This window comes from Pleuronectes platessa, chromosome 22 (assembly GCF_947347685.1).
Source record: "Pleuronectes platessa chromosome 22, fPlePla1.1, whole genome shotgun sequence".
NCBI classification, from domain to species: Eukaryota; Metazoa; Chordata; class Actinopteri; order Pleuronectiformes; family Pleuronectidae; genus Pleuronectes; species Pleuronectes platessa.
The window spans coordinates 8325901-8347753 of record NC_070647.1 but is presented as its reverse complement, the minus strand read 5'-3'; the positions used below and the strand labels follow the sequence as shown (position 1 = coordinate 8347753).

Below are 21853 nucleotides of genomic sequence, written 5' to 3'. Positions count from 1 at the left end.
GATGGATCAGTGCCTTTATAAGGCCAAATATATGATCTTTTTCTTTGTTGTCAAATACATTTATAAGTTTACAGTTAGGACCAATCAGCCTAATTAGGAACTTATACCACAGCCGTTTTCCATCTTTTATTCAAATACACACACATATGCTAAAATGTAATTAGTCCTCTGGGCATCACAGTTCCTCTCATTTCCATATATTTGTTCATGGTTTTATATTTATGCAATGGCTTGACTTGACACTATGAAACACAACATACTGTTGCATAGTTAAGTCATCATTTGGAAGGGTTTCCAATGGTATATTCTTTCATTTAGTTTTATAAATATCCCTATTCTGTAATGTTTTCACCCACTTTCCACACCATTCAAACAGAATTATAAGCAGCTGCTCGAACATATGTTTATACAAGTGACTGACATAACAATCTGAAATAATCAAAAACAACAAAATACCGTCCCCATCTTACACCCACAGTTATCCATACAAGCTGTATTTCAGATACAAATGTCATTCACTTTAGGTTCTAACTAAATTGGCGGCTATCTTCTCTTTTATTATGTGATGTTTTCATCTTTTTTTGAGGCACAGCTATTTTCCTTTTTTTAAAGAAATGTGTAATATCTCTAACTTGTATCAGATGCTTGGACCCCAGTAAACTTTCTTGTATCATTATTAAAAGCAGTGACATGCATCATACATTTTATGAACTTTTGATCTATTTTGATGGTCAAATGTGATCTGGGCACGATGGCTTTCCCATTAATGTTTTTGTTTGCGGCACAGTGACGTTATGAGAAAACAAAAAAAAAACTGCAGGAAAAGTGCAAAGAAGAAGAAGAAAAAACTGTTTGGGCATCAGGTTGTTCCAGGAGCTTTGATTCCCCTAGTTTCAGTTTTCAGAAAGCCTCGTCTTAACCAACAGTACATCTTCGCAATCTCCTTCATTATTAAGGGGTCATATACATCTCTTTAGACCTGCACGGCCAATGTATGTTTAAGGACAGGAGCAGTGATCATAAACCAAGCTTTAGGGTGGATGTTCAGGTGTTGATACCAACAAAATACGTCCTTACGTTAACAATGGACTCCTTGGTCTGTGCCATGTCTGAGATGACGCCATCAGTGATGATGAGGAGCACAAAGTACTGGGAGCCATCTTTAACTGAAGCTGCATACCTGTGTACAAAAACAGACACCTTTGTAGTTAATTCTATGCAACCATCATGTCTGTTGTTTACAATGATGATTCATTCCTTAATCAAATAAAGCATCTATCTATGTGGTTTTAATTTAAGCTAAATACATAACTAAATCATTTAAAACAGCATTTAAATTTGACATATAATTGATATAATTTAAATAAATCACTGAGCTTCTACTCGAAGAAAGAAAAAACTTAATGTGTCAAGTGTTTCTACCTTTCTGTCAATTCGACAGATGCTCGGCTTACTGTGGTTTTCATTTTCTGATGTTCACGGTGACCTTTCGCTCTCATGTGAGTCATGATCTGACTAAGTGATATTTACACACTGAGATTATTTCATTGGTTCAATTTCTGTTACGTCATCTTTCTGCACTGGGAGGCTAGATCTATGTGCATGTGCATTCATGTGCAAAACGGATGACTTAAGAGTCTACCACTGTGGATGATGACAACATCACAGATGGAGAAAGATGGAGATATAGGGCAACAACTGAAAAGAAGAAAAGAGAGAGCGAGGGAGTAGTAAAGTTAATAGTAACTTGGGTGCATGTCGGAGTGCAGCAACGCACTGAAGAGGAAAAGGGTCATTTTTAAAATATGAGGTGGAAGTTGGATGTAGAGATGTACACACGTAAAAAACACAGCAGTGGTTTTTACGTGCATGAATTTTGAATTTGAAACGCCACATGACAAGAAGATACATCATGTTGTTTGGTGAGTCAGAGAGGTATTTTTGGTGAAACTAGTTGTTTTCCCCTGCTTGTAAATTAAACTGAGCAAAGCAAAACTGCCCTCCAGCTCCATCCATTTACATAAAGACATGGGAGTGATGTAATATCAAGATTTTAATGTAATTGTAAGTCTAACAAATCAGTGATAAGTTTGTGCAGAAAAGCAAAAACATGAGGTCATGCAGATGGGGAAAGAGGAAAGGGGCGTTCAGGTGACAGTACAGGCTGTGTAAAAGATAATTTGCTGCCTCTGTGCTCACACTGGTTCCACCATTTTCCTACACTTTCCTCTTCTTTTATATCTATGCAATTAAGATGTCACTAAATTCTGTTCTAAATGTGTGAAGTAACCCAACGAGAGACTTCACTTCAGCACATCTCTTTAATTACACACTTGCATGAATAGTTTCTAATTTCTTTCTCTCTCTGTTTTTTATTTTTGAAAACTTTGACTAGATCCTGTGTCTGCCTGGCTTTCCTGCAGCATGAATTATGTTCCCCCCCGAAACCTAGACACAAACAAACACGCAATCAGCTGCCGGGTACATTCTCTGTTTGCATCCTTAGCTTTTCTCCCCCCCTCTTCCTCTCGCTCTTGTTAGCTACCTGGCAACACCCGCTGCACTGAGCTTATTAGCAATAAATCTGAGAACACATGTTGAGTGTCAGTCACAGAGTGAAATGTACTCTGTGTTCTTTCACACTTCTGAAGCTCATTATATAAGCAGTGACAGCAAATATTCAAGTGTAAAACTTTTTGCATGTAGTAAAAGGAAAATTAAATGTTAAAACAAGATAGTGGATAAGTAAATGTAGACAAGTGCTGACAGGAAAATTGAGACATTTAATCAACAGTGTTTTTGTGATACCTGGCCACGTGGTTGATGACAGGGGAGAAGTTGGTGGGGCCGTAGAGCTGAACGGACTTCAGACTCTGATAGTAGGCTTCCATCACACCTTCGATACCTGTACAGTACGGGTTCTGAGGATTCCCATTCTGTGTTTAACACAAGAGGAGACGACTGATTTACGGTATGCTATTGATTTTAGATGCATTCAACGGGTCCAGGCACAGAGCCGGTGCAGATGGTACAAACAAGCTCAGGGATTATTTATGTGTTTTGTCTTGAAGGTACGTACAAACAATGATTGTTGAATTCAATTATCTCAAAGCATCTCCCAGACCTGCAGGTGTTTTTATTATATTGTCCACACAATGAATATCAGTCAACCCTCCAACAGGTTGTGGTTTCATAGACTGTATATGAAGATGGACGACATGTTTCCACTTTGCCCCAATATCCAGCCAGTGTCTTTACGGAAGATATTGGGAAAAGGACCCGCGGTGGTGAGGTCCCGCTGATACGAGTGCTCAACCAGTCAGCCTTAGCTATCAATCATGATGTTTCACCCCATTTTTATAAAACTAAACTTGCTGGAAAAATGTGCCCTTATCTTTGAGAAAAATGTATATAAAGTGGACCCATCCACTAAAACTAAGGAGACAGGGTTTCTTTCCTATACAGCAGCCAGCCAATAGGGGGCAATTAAGATACTTTGGCTTTACTTTTCGGGAGCAGCCACTTCCTCCATGTTTATATGCATATGCTATGTGGTTTAGGTCTCCAATCCTTCCTCTCTTTATCCAATTCCTGCTTCCCATCCTAGTCTTACTCTCTCACCAAAGCAAACTCGTGGGAGACTCGTCCGTCAGGCGGTAACTTGGCTCCGAAGCCCAGTGCAGGAAACATTTTGTCGCTGTCGTAGTCCTGGATGATCTCCCCAACTGCCTTCAGGGCCATGGCATAGGCGTTCAGCTGGTAGGGACTCATGTAGTGGAGTGAGGTGGGCTGGGCTGGGTTACCTGTTTGTGACAAAGGGAACAGGCACAAACCCCATCAGAAAATTCCCTGTGGGCACAATAATGTACTAGGTAGTCTAGCACATCAGTCAATGGTAAACCAAGATGAAACAACAGAATTAGAGCCCGTGGTTATTGACTAGCTGAATTTACTTCTTTGGTTTGACTCTATCCAAGTCATCAACTTTTATTATTTCTGCAGTCAGAGTTGGAGGTGCTGAGATTAAGTATATATAATGCTATTGTATTAAATGCAGCAGTTTTTATATATTAAATATATATCAGCAAAAAAACATCATCATCATTTAACCAAGTTCGGTAAGGAGAGACCTGGCCAAGACATAACATCATAAACATGCAGTTTGACGACCTACATGGACATTTATGATTTGTTTTGGTTGGACAATCTTTGAGTTGTGTAAAAGTAAGTATTTGAGGGGGAAGGAGACAAAATAAAAATCACAGATAAAAAGGAAATGTTAATTTATTTCAGAATTTCACTGTTTGCCAAAGCTGGTCTGTATCTGTGATAAATGGTTCTTAACAAGCCACAGCTTCATCGCCTAAACTGATAGATATCTAGTGGATTACCATTAGTGCTTTTGTAGGACACCACAACATGCGCATGTCCACGGATTCCATCTCAGCATCACTGATGGAGCTAAATTGACTACTAATGAACTTAACGTCCAATTAATATGACTCACGGTCTTGATCTCCCTGTACATGCCTCTTCATTTCACAATTAAAGTCGTGTTTTAATAAATTGCAGAACATTACTAGGCTGAGTAGCCTCCATTTGGTGTTGAGGTTTTAATGAGAGCCAGACAAGATCGAGTACACCTCCACCTCAAACAATTTTTTTTTTTTACATCCACTGCCTGAAAGCTCTCATTTGATTTAATAGGATTTGGCTCTATTGCTGCTGCCTGTCCTGCTACAAACGAGCTCAAGGGTAGATGGATAACATGGTCCTTCATCACGGACATCATAGCATGTAACTATACTCAGCTTTAGCTGCCAGGTGTGATAGAGAGGGCTATTAGGAAACACTTGATTTTTCCCATATTCATATATTTGTATAAACGCTCCCTGGGCATTCAGTGCGTTTGTGTGTCCCTCTGTAGGTCTCCAAGAGAGTGTGTGTGTGTGTGTGTGCACATTCAAAGTGTCTGTGTGTGTTATTTGAAGGGTTACCATTGGAAGCTGTGAAATCAATGGCCACGGTGAAGTTAATCTGGGTCCTTGGAAGACAAAAGCAGAAAGATTATTATTAAATCAGCAATGCATAAACACACACACACACACACACACACACACACACACACACACACACACACACACACACACACACACACACACACACACACACACACACACACACACACACACACACACACACACACACACACACACACACACACACACACACACACACACACACACACACACACACACTGCAGACATAAGCAGGTCAAAGTGATCAATGTGGTCGAGAGAGCAAACAGAGTCCTTCCTGCCCTTTAGCTGTAACTGTGATGAGGAGAAAGTGAGTTACCAGGCTTTTATACCAAACACGCTGTGCATAGCGCTGCACAGAGGAAGGTTGGTTTTAACAGAGAACACTACAACATTTTATTTCACACCTGCACAAGGAAAAGTAGCCACCATGATGACTTTTATCCCCAAAAAGTGGATGTGCCAATACTGCTGACTGCACAACAAATTGCTACTAAGGAATAGTAAAGATATTCTTGATCCTTAATCCTTGTAAACATATAATACAGGACTTACATTAATAGGCAAACAAGACAACCATCTTCAGTCATGCTAGCATCTCTGTATTGGTAATAGTTAGAACAGTACAAGCACCCCTGTTTTGATTGGGATTGTTAATGTATTTTTCCAGGGTGTTCAACCCTAATGCTAACCTTATAGTCATAACAAATATGTAGCTTAAATCACCCTTAATTTGTTTTGTTGCAGTTGTTTAGCTGGTATAATGTTCATAATAAATTTCCGCTAATGCCTACAGAACAGGTTGAAATATTTAACTGAATAAATGAAATTTCTTTCGTCTTTCTACTGGCACAACAGGAAAGTCAGGGCACCACCTAAATCACTGTGATTCATCCTCAGGACACCAAGAATAGGTTTATTAATCAAATATTTCAGTCACCAACGAGGCAATTGACTGACATTCAGGCTACTAAAACCCCAGAAGTCACCATCATAGAGATTGTGAAAATCATATCACATAGTGTATAATGTCTTTTCCCATAGAGTGTATTTTGATATCAAATTAGGGTGTAGCTAAGGATTAGGCAGCTCTGTATGATCATAAAACCTAAAAACCCATTATTCATGTCACTAGAAATACTATTTATAAGATCTTACTTCCTGATTGGATTTGACATGACTTATTGCCTAAAATAAACTTTGAATTAGCATTTTCTGAGCAACAATAGAAACAATAGCAACAGAAATAGGAGAAAAGCATGACCACAAAGAGAGATGAAACCCAGCAGCGAAAAACATCACACATCACAGCACCCAGCATGAGAGAGTGGCACGTCTCTCTCCATCAAAACATTTCCTATCTTGTTAACCTGCGGGAGCAGGATGTGGTTAAGCGCTCTGTCGGCCTGTCACAGCTTTTTCACGCCAATCTCCGTCCACTGACCTACACACAGTCACATACAAAAGCCTCCCTGTCTGTTTTATACACATCCTCTGTATTCGGTTATTGTCAAACAGCCAGTAGCTCATCATCTTTGTCACCTCAGCGGGCCTTGTGAAGTGCCGGCACTGCGCTGTCCATAGGGGACCGAACAAACGGGAGGGAGAGAGGGAGGAAAGGTTCAGAGGAGACATAACGTCCCTGTTTAGACCTGGTATTAACATCCATCCTGAGAGATTCGATCACAAGAAGAGAGCTCTAATCATGTCTGTTCGCACCTGGTATTAAAATGCATCCTGATGCGTCTCCTGTGAACACTTGTGATCCGAGCTCACTTCCCCATTTTTTTTTGCAAATACACACGTACGTCGTTGTTAATGAAGACCAATGGTGTTGTTTTGTTTTCAATCTGTTTGCAAATGTGCCCATTGTCATGCGTTTGTCTTCGTGAGTGGAGAGAGAGAGCGGAGTCAGGTAGGTGTGTGTGTGTGTGTGTGTGTGTGTGTGTGTGTGTGTGTGTGTGTGTGTGTGTGTGTGTGTGTGTGTGTGTGTGTGTGTGTGTGTGTATGACAAGATTTATTTATATACCTATAATTGCAACCACATAGTCTAAACCATCAGTACATTTTTTCCAAGCTCAAAATGACTGACAACCAACAATTACCATCACTGTGGGAGATTTCATCACTTATTGATGTGAATTAATGGATGAACCAAGGGTGGTGAGACTGTAAGTTAATAAGATTCTGTCAGTGTCATAGTTGAGCTAAATTTCAATTCAAATGGGCAAGTCTTTGCATCTTGAGCTTGATTGGTATCTTATTTTCTGTAAACTGTCTATGTTGTGAAATCTACTATATTTTATTCTGCAGCATTTCTTTGTAATGTCGGTTAAAAAGGAGGAAAAACAACTTTGATTTGCTTCAGTCACATCAGTGCTTAATGACCCTTGTGAACGCCTTTAGATCAATGTAATTTTATAAATATTAAAAGTTATATGTATAAAAAGTGACAAAAGGTAAATTATAGAGAGATTAATAGCTTGGTTTGATTCCTTGTGCAGTAGCCTTTCTTGGAAAAAGCTGCATGGACAAGGGGATCGGAGTGATCTGAGTGAATTCTGGTCAAGCTCATCATACAGGCAAAAACAAGCTTCAACATTGCAGCCTAAATTATACATGCCCGAACAAGCCACGACAACAAGGTGAATTGGAGGACGAAAAATAAAAAATGACAAAAGGCAGAAAGCTAAAAAAGGAGGGGGAAAGCATCTCATGATTAAACACGGCAGCACAAAAAAAGACAACGTCAGTATTCATCAGGAAAATGATTCAGAACTTTTCTCTACAATTTAAAAAGGAATTGCTACTAAAACAGGAATTGGCACTAGCAGCTCCAGAACAAAGGATATTGGCTGAATACTTTTCAGAAACTGAGTAACAACTACTGACTCATGATTATTGATCGCGATAACAAACCCCTGCAGTTTGACCGTGATTGTTATGCGTCAGTCAGTGTCAGAGATTCTTGCTTTTACAAAGAGAGCTACGTCTAACGTTTGACATCATCATTTTGACTCTTATTGGTATGAATATTAATAACCAGGCCTGAAAACAGCATACTCATGAAAAAGGTCAACCACATCTTCTGCATTAATCAGACGAGAATTTCACTAGGACATTTGAGGGATTTTTGCCTAGTGATGGGCATTTGACGATGTCATGCACATTGGACTTTTAGGAAAATGCTATAGATCAATAGGTCGTGTTTTATTTTATTTATAGATACAGCTTTCATGGTTTTAAACATGGTGTCAAACCCAACTTAAAATTAACTGCTGTTTCTTCTGTTATCGTAAATATGAAGACATCCGGAAAGAAAACTCAGAGAGCGCATACCGCCACCAGGGCCCAACTGTCTCCTTATGAAACACTATTTAAATTCACTAGATCTGGATTTTCAAACAGATCTGCAACAAATTGCAAAGACTGATAAATATTAGTCCCCTAAACGTGCCCGACTTTTTCATCAAGACCCATTAAGTATTCTCTCACAAATCAAGGAATATGTTGAAAAATGCCCAATCATACAATGTAAAGGAAGTGAAAAGAAATTCCGGGATCCGCCCCTTGATTCTGATTCTAAACCACAATTTAATGAGTTCGGACCCATAAAACATCCTTTCACCAAATTTTGTGGAAATCCATCCATTAGTTTTTGCCTAATCTTGCTTACAAACAAACAAACCAACAAATGGATAGGGGTGAAACCATAACCGCCTAAGTGAAAGTAATAAAAAAGGTTTGTTTAAATGGTATGTTTCATGGTACAGACAAATATTTATTTATGCAGCGGTGGTAGGAAACAATACAACACACCCACCCACCCACCCACCCACCCACCCACCCACACACACACACACACACACACACACACACACACACACACACACACACACACACACACACACACACACACACACACACACACACACACACACACACACACACACACACACACACACACACACACACACACACACACACACACACACACACACACACACACACACACACACACACACACACACACACACACACACACACACACACACCTGTCCTTGTGGATACACATCTACTTGAAAAGCGAAAGGAGATCAGCAGCGAACAGGCTCAAACCTGAGAGGCAAAATGCTCTGGCGGGAATGATAAGGGATTTCCACAGGCAATGGTTTTGAACACAACATCAAATCACTGAGTTTTAGCAGAGGGAGGAGACATGTGAGCTACACTTTCCTTAAGAGCGAAACCTTATCGCTCTGTGTCCTGAAGATAGATGAAAACTTGAAGGGCTGTTACCAGCTTTATCGTGTCACGTTTTTTTATTTGGCTGAAAGTTCACCTCAACCTTTTGCTTCAGGCAGAAATACTTCTACTCACATGCTCAATAAAATCTAATTTCACCTGATCCTCACTGGGGTAAATAACAGACGAAAAAACACACTTACTATAAAACAAAGGGAACTAATAAATTCCACTTTATTGAAATTAAGTGAGCATGCGCTATCAGTACCAGATACAGTCAGATTTTTCTGATCTAAGTCTAATTTTTAATCCTTAAATCTGACTCTATGATCTGTTCTAAACTCTGTTTGCACAGTGAAGGGTTTAAGTTAGAAGACACACCCTTTATCAGCACCACTGAGTATTGTGCCTTACTTTAATTTCACCAAATATATAAACTGTGAAAATCTAATAAAGACAGTGATGAAGTAATAGTTCAGCTGCAAATAACATGCAAAAATGAAACACTGTCCAATAAATGAATCAATACAAAATGTATAATTCTGTAGTCTACAAACAATATTGACACAGTAGTAGACTACAGTAAGTTGACTTGTTAACCAGTCTATCAATACTGTCCATTACATTTATTTTTTATTCAAAACCCTATAAGTGAAAAACATCCATTCTGTTATCAGGTAGCTGCATCAGCATCAGCATAAAGTGTTATTTGCAGCTGTATTCTTTATGTTTTTTACGTGATTAAAAATGTTTGGTGTCACGTAATTTCCCCAACTTTGTTACCACTAGTCATTCATCTTTATCTTCAAAACAAAGACAATGTTGGAGAGTTGAAGATCATACTTTAATCATTTTTTTTTAATGACAGGCCCTGTAGCGTTAACTATATTTGTTATGTTTTCGTCTAAAAGTGAAAATATTCTAGCAAAAAAATAAGGTGAAAATGTTCTTGACAAGTCTCCTTTCCACTTATATCAACATGCCAGAAGGCAACGTACACAAGAGTGCATCCAGTGGCCTAAAAACGGCATCAGATATTGTGCTACGTGACCTCTCTTGATGATATGTAAACAGATGTGTCTGGTGTCCATCTGGTTTGAGAAGAAGAGGAGGAAGAGGAAGAGGAAAGATACACAGCTCACATCTGCATCGAGTCAAGTTAATCTAAACATGGATATTGGGAAAAATATTATGTCTCTACATTTTTAGGAATAACCCATAAGACAAAATGGCTCCTTTAAGAGATTTTTATTGTGAGTGTCTGCTTTCTCTCTTTAATGACAGCTTCTCAGAAAGATTTCAATACCAGCAGAGTTCCCTCCCGCTTCTATTCTGGTATCAATTCTCAATTCACAAACCAAAACAAGGCGAAACAATATCTGTCACTGTGACTGACAGGTCCGCCATGAATGCACAGCTCCAAATGAAAGATATAGCCAACAATTTTTTGTACTTTTTTTTCTTCTTTTTAGCCCCATGCTCGTGAATAGAGACCTCTTTATTGAAATCCATGGGTGGTGAAGATGCTTTATCGGAGGCAGTGAAAAGAATGAGCGCAGCAATGCTCTGGGATTGAGATGAAGCCTTCTTGAATCAGTCATTTATGCTAATGCTGCCGGCAGATCATGTCCCCAATTAGGTCCAAATGAACAATTAGCTGATTGGGTTGGATCTGCGAAAAGAGCTGTCAATCAGAAGAGGAAGAAGAGAGCAGCAGGGAGGAGAAGCTGTGAATAGATAAAAAGACATGAGGACAAAATACCTGTGTCTGATAAGACGGCGACGTATGAGGGGTTTTGACTGTGAAAGTGCACAGGAGGGTGAGGGGGTGAAGGCAAGTGTGCTCTATGGTATGTATGCACAAATACAGTCTAATTAATTCAAATTTTTTGAGTTGCTATATTTTCTTTGCTTTGCTGCTAAGAATTCATTTAGTCAGTTCATGATCCAGCTACAGCAAGGAGACCATAGACCATATATACAGTATGAATGGACGATGTGTCTCCATTTCCTCCCACTAGCCGGGAATGAAGTCAAAATGTCCCGGAAACAAATGCTGCCATCTCGCTACAATGGCATTACATGGAGCCATAGTCTGCTCAGCAGCAATATATTGGGGAATGAAGACACAATTGTCCCACTGAACTGAACTGATAATCACAAGGATTTTTATTATTAATCGATGATGTCGGACCATGATTCCGGATTGTTTCGCTCACTTTAACACTGATGTCCTGACTTTGTGCGTTACGGTACGTTACATGTGTCAAATAAACTCTAGAGTGAATCAAACAAACACAAATTAAACATCAGTCCTGTACGTGTCCTAATAACTTGTGATCAGTGATGGTGTTTATTGTTAAAGTGTAAAGTGTAAAGTGAGCACTGGTCAAAGCAGGAAACAGAGACTCTGACATAGGACGACTGCACCTTTAATGAGCGTCTTTCTGATCCTGAAGCAGCACTGGTTATAATAATGCAGCAGCAGGACATTACTAAAACAAGGAACGTATCGGAAAACATGAATTGATTATGTTCTGTCACTGCATTGATGCAGAATCGACCAAGTCCGCATTGCCATGCAACTAAGAATCGTGAAATTTCCACACCTCGTCTAACCATATTGCAACTAAACTAAGTGAAACTGGATCATTTAGATCCATTTAGGTTATTAATGCTTACCTGAGAGTATTATAGTGCTCTCAGACTGACTTGAGACTTGGTGATGGGAATTCTCGATCAACAGCGACAGAGCGAGTAAATATAATTCAGAACACGACGTTAGAGGACACACATCTTTCTGCATATAATCAAACTAACAACCTTTGTCCAAACTGATAATACTCGACACATGATTACAACATGCATTAATTACAAACATGAAAGGTCAAACACTTTAGTGTCACATGCATCCCCTTAAACATAAACATCATCTCCATCTAATATCTTAATCTGACGCACACAAAGTGCATTCCTTATGCTCTGTGGATCAATAGCAAATTGATCTGTGGTCAGGTTAGTCAGGAGGCCCTTTTTACACTACACTACCTAAAATAAGATAGAATCAGATAATCCTTTATTGATCCACAAGGGGAATATTTGGGCATTGCAGCACCAGAGTAGAGAATAAGTACAGCTAAAAAAGTGAATGGAAAAAAACTAGAATATAATAAAAAAGAATTCGGTACTTTGCCCATGTCTATCCTAGAAGCTCTACCCAGGCGCCACCCCTCACCTTAATGTTATGGATAGTTTTCTGTGGTTGTGAATGTGTTTGACCCTCAAGATAAATTCATTCTGCATTGTTCGTATGTGACTGTCAAATTTCGGGAAAATGTCCAGACCCAATAGAACTGAGTAACCAGTGTTACCTCTTGTAATCCCCAAGATTTCAATGAAGATTTTTTCCCCTTCAAAATCAAGCAAAAACTTTAAAACAGTGTTCATCCTCTAACAAAGCCAGCGGACTTTACCTAACACCTGCAGAATACAGCACAGCTACAAGGGCAGCAGGAAAAGAGCAATATACAAGGATGGAAATTTCTATTTTTTTTTCTCAAAGTTTCACATGCACACACACTCATACCCTTTCTCTCCCTTGACAGTCTCCCCCTCTGTGAGTCTAATGAAGGCAGAGTGTGTAGGCGAGCATTCACGTCATGCCTGGTTGCCCAGGGTCAACCCTCCTGAGCAACATACAAACACAAGCACATGCAGATAGACACACATGCGAGTGCACAGGATGGACACACACACACTTCAGAGTCTGACCCCTGTGTACTTGACTTTAGATCTCTCTCTCTCTCTCTCTCTCTCTCTCTCTCTCTCTCTCTCTCTCTCTCTCTCTCTCTCTCTCTCTCTCTCTCTCTCTCTCTCTCTCTCTCTCTCTCTCTCTCTCTCTCTCTCTCTCTCTCTCTCTCTCTCTCTCTCTCTCTCTCTCTCTCTCTCACCTGCAGATTAACAATTTAATGTCTGATCCACTCACACTGAGGGATAATTATCTTTGGCGTACTGCAGACACCGAGTAATGACAGGGTAACTATCGTGAACGGCACACTTGTGTCACATGTCACTTCTCATTGAAGGACTACAACCCCCATCTCTCAACGCACGTTTAATGAATGAGTGGTCACTGACTTACCCTCCTTTGATGTAGTCAAGGAAGGTGACTTCGATGTCCACCAGGAAAGACAGTAGTGTCACCTGTGGGTGACAGGGCAACCAATTAAAATCTTTGTATCTCAGCTTTGTATACTTACTAAGACAATATATTCAATGAGCAATTCAATTATATTAAGTATTAGGAAAATAATTCCCTCGCTGAACCAACTGTGGCATTGAAAGGAGTAACATGGTCATACTATTATGAGAATAAAGTTGTAATATTATTAAAGTAAATTTGTAATATTATGAGACAGTCATAATTTTATCAAGAAATAAATAATCAAGTTATGTTAGTAAAGTTGTGATCTTATGAGAATAAAGTTGTAATTGTATGAGTCATCATATGACTAGAATGAAGTCATAATATTACGTGAATAAAGTTGAAATATTAAATAAAGTTATACAAGAATCTTTATGACAAAATAATAAAATCATAATTATATGAGAATTAAATCATATTTTAGTGTTTTAGGGTTTTATGAAAAATCTGTCTGCACCTTTGTTAAAATGAGGAATTTTGAGAATTTATGATTAAATTTAGATTTCCAATGAATGGATATATTTAATGTTCTGGTTACCATAGCACCGTATCATCATAAGACTTTGAAAAAGAAATTCCTTTTCTAGTGCAGGAAGGAATATTTCTTAGTGTTCCTAGAGTCTGTCATTGTTTTTCTCTTCTTGAAATATGAGTTTTTCTGATTACATTTTTAATTTATTTTTGTAATATTTTGAGTTTCTTTGCAAAACCTCAGATTTGTTCTTCAATGTGAACCTAACACTCAATCCTACATTGTACTGCATTTTAAATTTGTAACATAACTTCATATAAAAAGGATCAGAAGTGATGCCTCACCGTTCCAGAGTTCAGGTATTTTTTCTTCTTTCCTTTCTTCTTTGGATTAACCACCTAAAATCAGACAAGATTCTCTTTTTTAACTCCATCATCACTTAATTCGTACATCTTTCAGTTCAATCTTTCATTTCATATACAAAACAATAATAACTTTGCATACTTCTTCTTCAGTAAAATTCCAATAACTGAAAGGGTTTCATAAACAGAAGTGTAAATACAAGAGATTGAATACAATTTAAACAAAACCTGACCCTGTATTCCTCTGATTTGTGAGTTAAATTGTAGCTTCAATTTATAGTAAATTCATCTGTGGTAGTGGTCGTCATAGTTATATTTGCACACTGTGCTTTCCCTTCCTTCTGCTCTCTCCCCATGCTCAAATAAGCCTCCGTCATAAATCAGTAACCACCATGAATGTGCCTTTGAGTAATGCAAATAAAGCCCAACATTTCCAGAGGAGCAGTTAAAACTCTAAACTGAGTGGTGTGACTTCATGAATATGTAAGGGCACAGAGTGAGTACACGGTCAACCTTCCTTGGATAAATGAAGATTCCTATGCATCTAAAACAGCGGTAGCTATTATGTTTGTGAAGTAATAAGAAAATAGACTTTTTTTCTCATCCCAACATCCTTCATGACTACTGCATTTTAGTAGTCGTCAACTATTACCTAAAAGCAGCCAACAACGATGCACAGTGTTGGCTAGTGGTTTTATAGTGGAGTAGTCTGAGATACCCCTATAATATGCTGTCATTTTGGGACCAGTCAGAAACAGACATGCAACTCTGTCTGAATCCCAAACACTGTATTTGGGCTTTAAATCTGAGCTTTATGATCTCATTAAACTGTGCCAAGGTTAAACAGAACGAGTAGACCTCCAGGGTAACAACATACAAATGTGTGGATTTATGCATTTCACCTTGGTTCACACTGCAATAGGTACACACAAGGACAAATTTTCCTCTGGTGGTTGGGTGCGGCGATTGAACGGGGTTGTAACACCAACACACCCTCACACATGAACACACCAAGTGCCTTCAGCAATGCAAAGTCATTCTCTCTGTAACTGACTGCTTTAAGTTTTGTATATTACTTGTGCGTGTTCACGTCTGAGCGTCTCTGTGCAACTTTGTGCATGTGCCAAACTGAGCGCCTTGACAAACAGCAGCCATTTGAAATGACGCACTCTCTCCTCTCAGTGTGGTGCTCTGTTAATCAAGAAGTGTTGACTCTTCCTGGGAGAAGATAAGCCATCATAACAGTAGGTGTTTGTGTGTTTGTGTGTGTGTGCCTGTGCATGAGAGAGTAAGTAAGGTGCATAAAGAAATGTACAGTGGGATCCCTTTGTGTAAGATTGTGGTTAGCTTTAACTATGTGTCAGTAACTAAAGAAGCATATTGGTGCTACACCAGAAAAAGAAAAATGGATAAGTTTCGCATAATAATCTGACAATGGCTCCTATTTCAAAGGATTAGACATCTGAATCACAAACAGACATATTCTCCACTTTAGATCTAAGCATGCCGATTTCTGATGTGTTTCTTCCCTGAGATGTTACCACCCTTGACAATGAAGGTGAATGGATTTTTTTTTTGTAAGCTGAAAAGCATTTTTTGACAAGTCCATAACAACTTGCCCTGAAAGAATATGACCCAAAATACAGCTACACTGAGTTTGGGATTTGTGGAATCCAGCGAGACCCGACCCAAATGTTTCCAGCAATGGATGCAAAATTTACTCTGATACGGGTGGTAGCAGGAATCTGCATCATCATAGCAGGATGAAATTTCATACAAGAAAATATGATAGAGCTAGAAGATTAATAATGTGTGGGATAATAAAAGACACTGTCACGGATTGTGCTGCATGAAATGTTATCCTTTCTTGATCATGTCCATTGTGAGTCCAAAAATATCACAGGAGATCACGGCTAAATCAGTGGACCACTCTTATGTTTTCTTGTCCACTTTGCATCCACTCTTTGCTCGTCCTTTAATTATTAATGTAGTTAGCTGCTACATTTTAAAGAGGTCAATAACATGACACAGGAGCTTTCAATTGAATACTGTAACACATAAACACATGTGAGCTCACACACACGTACAGACACATACTCACCTCATATACATTGAACTGGCTCTGCCCTCTGGACAGTTCCCTATAGCTGGTGCTGAACTCGCCGATAAAGTCATGACTACATACAGGGAGACAGAACAAAAAGGAAAATATCAAAAAATAATGTTTTCAAAAAATATATTCCATCATTTATTGTATAGCCAAAATGTAGTGGCAATCCCAACGTGTGAGGGAAAAACTCAAAACACAAGAGGCACACTGGGAAAATCTTGATATTTTGAAAAGGTCTCGTCATGTGTTGTGAGTTTTTAAAGCCATCTGAAATACTTTATATCCAAATAAAATACAGCTTAGTTAATTTCAAGTTTGGAAACCGGTGAGGGGATTTGTCAGTATTAAATCTCTGTTTAAAAAAGGGAGCAGACATATAGTAGAAATGATTACAAAAAACTCCGTAGACCCACAACAGCATGTTAAAAAACTTGAACGTGTCTTTGTCCCATTGAAGAGCAGTACGCAGAATGTCATGGTGCTCCCTCCATCAGTATAAAGAGTATAAAGGATCAAGAAATTACTCCCTTTTAAACTACAGCTTGACAAATGTAACTCCTCTTTCTTTGTACGGCTATCAACAGCCAGAAACCAGACTCTTTATTAAGCAGTCAATCTGTGACAATCCTGCACCCAGCTTCATACCTTCTGAAAAAATACAGCAGACTAGTGTTATCAGGCCTTGTGCATAGTAAAGGAATTTCAGATGTATAACTTAAAGAGGTGGCTTCAGGTACTGAGAAAATGGAAATCTCATCCAGCAAGTTTAGTTTGAGTACAAGTCAACCAATTCCTCATTGTATTCAATTTTAGTTTCTCTGTTGCTGAGCCTTGCTGGTTTAGAGTGTTACATATATACATTTTTTATCACTGAAAAATGCCTGAGGTTTTACAAATCATACATAAATCATGACACATGACTCTTTCCTACAAAATATCATATTTTAAATGATAAAACACAATCAAATATTTAATTGATGTCTGGCCCTTGTAAAACTATAATTGTTAGCCAAAATCTTTTTTCGGTAACTACTCTATGTTTTGTAAAGTAATTATCCATAGATTTAACTGATAAATAAGAAAGTAATATATTCTTTAATGTAATTATTTATACATTCATGGTATGGATTTGACTTTATACATATAAAAATATGACTGAAGGTGAGGAGTTACCTGCCATCTCTGTCCCAGTCATACACCTCAACCTTTATGGTTCTGAAAAAAAAGAATGAAAGAAAAAGTTCAATGAAAGAAAAACAAACTTGCTATTTTTATCTCCAGAATAAAAAACAAACACAAATAACAATATGTTAGGAGGCTAACATCTAGGATTTAATAATTATAAATTAAACATTCATGATTTTCGTTTTTTTTCTCATTATCGTGGAGCTGTTAGGATAGAGGATCCATTCTGCAGCTTATCTTTACCTTAGCCCACTATCTGCTCTTATTTCGACACTGTATTTGCATCCAGTGTTGTGCTCCCCCTAATCTTCAAGTGGATCTACTTCAGCCTCCCGTTATAGTTTCCAAGGAAATGGGAAAAGAAAAAGGATGGTCTGCGAGAGACCTATGCGTTACGCTTTCAACAATATCTATAAATATTTTCGATAGGAGGGTCGGTTTCACTCTAACAAAAGCAGGAGAGCGTAACACAGAGTTGGGGAGCGAGGCATATGATAATAGAGGAGAGACCGAATTAAGGCAGGGATAGAAAAAGGCCCTCTGCTTGAAAACATTAAGGCGGTTAGCAGACAGGGGTGACGATAAGATGGTGGAGAAATACTGAAAACTGACAGAAACTAAATTAAAGACATCAGAGCGATAAAAATATGCAGCGCTTTTTCTCTCTCAGTCAATTAGGTTTGTCTTATGCACTGTAGGAAGCAGAGAAACATAATTTTGGGAGTCTGAACTATTATTGGCATAAGTCTGCGACAGTGGAATTATACATTTTGTATGACTTTCATCTAAACTTACTGTAATCGCTTTACAACTTGGATGGGCTTTCTAAAACAAGCTGTATCTAATTTAAAACCACAGAAAGAACTCCACTTTTCCCATCCTACTTAGCATTCGATATGAGAAAGTGGACATTTTAGCTTCAGAGCTGCTCAGAAAGAAGGATGGACATTAGAGGATGGCAGGCAATGAGAGCAAGGAGTGGGAAGTGTCTGGCTGATGGTGATAGGCACTCTGGAGATGAGTGTGTTTCCTGGTCGGTGTAACACTTTCTCCTCAAGAGGAACCAGTGTGCACAGAGCTTTCAAAATAAATGTGTGTGTGTGTGTGTGTTTATAGGTGTCTGTCTTATTGTGTCTGTGTTTTGCCACAATCTCAGTAGGAAATGTCCAGCCATCCAGACACTCTGGGCTTTGATGATATGACAGGGAATTGATGATTTTGCTTGTTAATCTTATGGCTTTACCATTTGTGTGTGTGTGTGTTTGCGTGTGTGTTTGTGTGAGAGAGAGAACGCAGGCCGATCAGAGCACCTGTGAGCAGTAACACACAGCGCTCTATTGTTTGCCAGCTTGGGCTCATCCTTATCTCTTTTCTCAGGCTGCACAGAGGCAGGTGCAATGTGTGTGTGTGTGCGTGTGTGTGTGTGTGTGTGTGTGTTGTGTGTGTGTGTGTGTCTGTGTGTGCGTGTGTGTGTGTGTGTGTGTGTGTGTGTGTGTGTGTGTGTGTGTGTGTGTGTGTGTGTGTGTGTGTTTAGCCAGTGTGGACTTCCTCAGTCTCTTGCTAATAAGACATGGTGTGACTTAACGTAACACCCCCTAATAAGCTTACTGGACCGAACTTCGGATCGATGCTGCTGTCTGCTAGCTAAACTAAGCTAAACCAAAACCCCATTGTCTGCTTCTTTGTGTCTTTTTCACTACATGACCACTATCGACACATGGGGGGACTGATGCAAACACACGACTGAGACACCCAATGTAAAGACAGATAACATGACAGCTCTCCAAAACTGCCCCACTGGTAACTGGCTGCAGCATAGGTCTTTAACCCTCCATCCTCTATGTTAGTGGATTGGATATGTATCAAATTCAGAGTACATGTCAAATAAATGTTTCTCAAATATGGTTTCTGTCTTTCTAGATAGGTCATATCACACTGATGTTTGTGTTAATTTTTCTGGTAAGTTTGGTTTCAATTAATTATTTGATGCTACAAAAACAGGGCAAAACGTCATGATGTACATGTGTGGGTGGTGCCTCACATTTCAAACTCAATCCCCCAATCCCTACTGCACAGACTCTGGCTCCAGACGCACAAGTTGGCAGTGTTCATATAGATTATACTGTATTTTGGCTTACTTTCTAGATATTAGGAGGAACTGGAGATGCCTCGTCAATCGATATGTACAGTTTATGGTTTAGACAATTTAAAAAACAAATTGGAGGATTAAATAAATAAATAAATCTAAGATGCTAGTTGGCACAAAATTATTAAAAGATGACTAATCATCCATTAATCAATGACATGTTGACAAGAAAGTTAACTGACCCCAGGGGTCCAAATTTTGGTTATCATGAATTGAAGTTACATCCTACATGCAACAGATGCCAACAGGTTCCTGCAAACGTATTAATATGTTCAGGACATTTACAAGACGATATCTTCAGTTCAATTTAGAATAGTCAAAGAGGAAGCATTCAGTCTTATTGCTTCATATGATGTTGGTAATTGTAAGTGCAACATGCTGTTCTTTTGCCCTTTGTTGGCCACGTGAAACACTCTTCAGATGAAAAGACCCTCTCACCCCTTACGTATTCTCTCTTGATCAAATAGATTACACAACAACTCAAGCTAAAGAAGATGACAACATCTCTTCAGGGGTCTATTCTGAGAATTTATGCTGCTTTGCCAAAAAAGGAAGCAGATGATATAATATTATATATAACTTCTGACTTGCTGTGTGATATAGTGACAGTTTGCTATTGTTTTTTTGTTTTACTGTAGGTAAGTTAGAAGCAGGAAAATGTATCAAATATATGTCCAGACAAAAAAATGAGGTCATATAGCTACAAACACACAATGGCAAAAAATAATATAGATTACTATGAATATATTGAGTGCTCTTTCCTTTAATGCTACAGATATTTAGAATCATAAAAAATTTCATTTTAATTCTCCAAATATTTAAGCTTTCACACCTTCTTGATTGGCCGGACCTTCAGACTTTTCAGTTCAGTGTGATCTGAAATAGCAGCTGTGAAAGGGGCCTCAGATAATGCTCAAGACCAATGGACCAAAACATAGTTGAACAAAAGAGTTGGTCACAGTTTGGATCAAACTGAACAATTGTTCTGTTAGTTTGCAGTGTGAAAACACTTTTTTGATCAAACAGCTGTGATTTGTTGTGTGTGCAGAAGCCTGAATAGGCCATTAGACACAGAGGAACATCCATCATATCCCTGGAGTTGCCTATCTTTGTAGAATGACATCCTTAGCATAAATAACACAGATGGTTGTGTGGGTTGTTAATTTTATTTTTCACATTCATCATATCTAGTGAAATCTAAAGTCAGGCTTACCTGTCATAATCACCGTTGCAAAGAGCCCGAACGGAGATCTTAAAGGCCTGCCACACAGGGTTCAACGTGTTCTTCACCACCTCGGTCTTATGGCAGATGGTAAACCTGTAGGGAAAAACCAAGGGAGAGATAGGGTTAGGAAGAGAAAAGAAGACAAGTGAGAGGAAGGGAAAAAGAGATGGAGAAGTATGAACTTGAAATATATTAGTGGGGAATCACTGAAAGTAAAGCTGTAGGTCTGTGGGCGCTACAGGGCTGCCCTGTGTCACACACACACACACACACACACACACAAACACACATGCACGCGCATGCACACAAACTGTGCAAATGGGTAATTTCCTTAGTCCCTTGGCTAGTAGGTGGACTTGGTATCTTCCTCCCTCAGGGCCACAAGGTCTTATCTTACTTGTCACACACTGCAGGATAGTAAAGAGAGCCCACAGAGCTGGATCGAATACTCACAAACACACACACAAGCACATACACACACACAAACACACACACATACTTGTTCAATGCATCCTGCTTCCACACACCCACACACAAATCTGTGCTCAAACCTCTTCACATGTATTTTCCCCACATGCTTTAACAGGCATCCCGGCTTTTGTTCGGAGGCAAATCAATGAAAGCAATTTCCTTTGGTTGCAGGGAAAGATTAAACTAAACATGAAAGGGGAGAAGGAAAGAAAGGAAATGGGGGTGAGGAGTACTCACGTGCCGTCCTCGTTGCTCCGGTAGAAGACCAGGAAAGGGTCAGATTTGCCAAAGAAATCCTTTTTGTCCAGCTTGTTCCCACAGAACTGCATCATCACCGATTCCTGACAAGCAGAGACAGGGACAAGAGGAAGCAGAATAAGAAAGAGCGTGCAAC

General features: G+C 39.0%; 1 protein-coding gene across 1 annotated transcript in view; it reads right to left on the bottom strand.

Annotated features, from left to right (window-relative positions):
* LOC128428444 (copine-8) overlaps positions 1 to 21853 on the bottom strand; it is a 74048-nt gene that overhangs the window by 8044 nt on the left and 44151 nt on the right. Inside the window, exons 8-17 of the mRNA XM_053414616.1 lie at positions 21697 to 21800; positions 20977 to 21081; positions 17606 to 17647; positions 16424 to 16499; positions 14305 to 14358; positions 13426 to 13487; positions 4998 to 5044; positions 3622 to 3803; positions 2809 to 2936; positions 1078 to 1180 (exon numbers count right to left, since the gene is read on the bottom strand). Coding sequence (XP_053270591.1) covers positions 1078 to 1180; positions 2809 to 2936; positions 3622 to 3803; positions 4998 to 5044; positions 13426 to 13487; positions 14305 to 14358; positions 16424 to 16499; positions 17606 to 17647; positions 20977 to 21081; positions 21697 to 21800 — 903 coding nt within the window. The remainder of the gene's footprint in view (positions 1 to 1077; positions 1181 to 2808; positions 2937 to 3621; positions 3804 to 4997; positions 5045 to 13425; positions 13488 to 14304; positions 14359 to 16423; positions 16500 to 17605; positions 17648 to 20976; positions 21082 to 21696; positions 21801 to 21853) is intronic.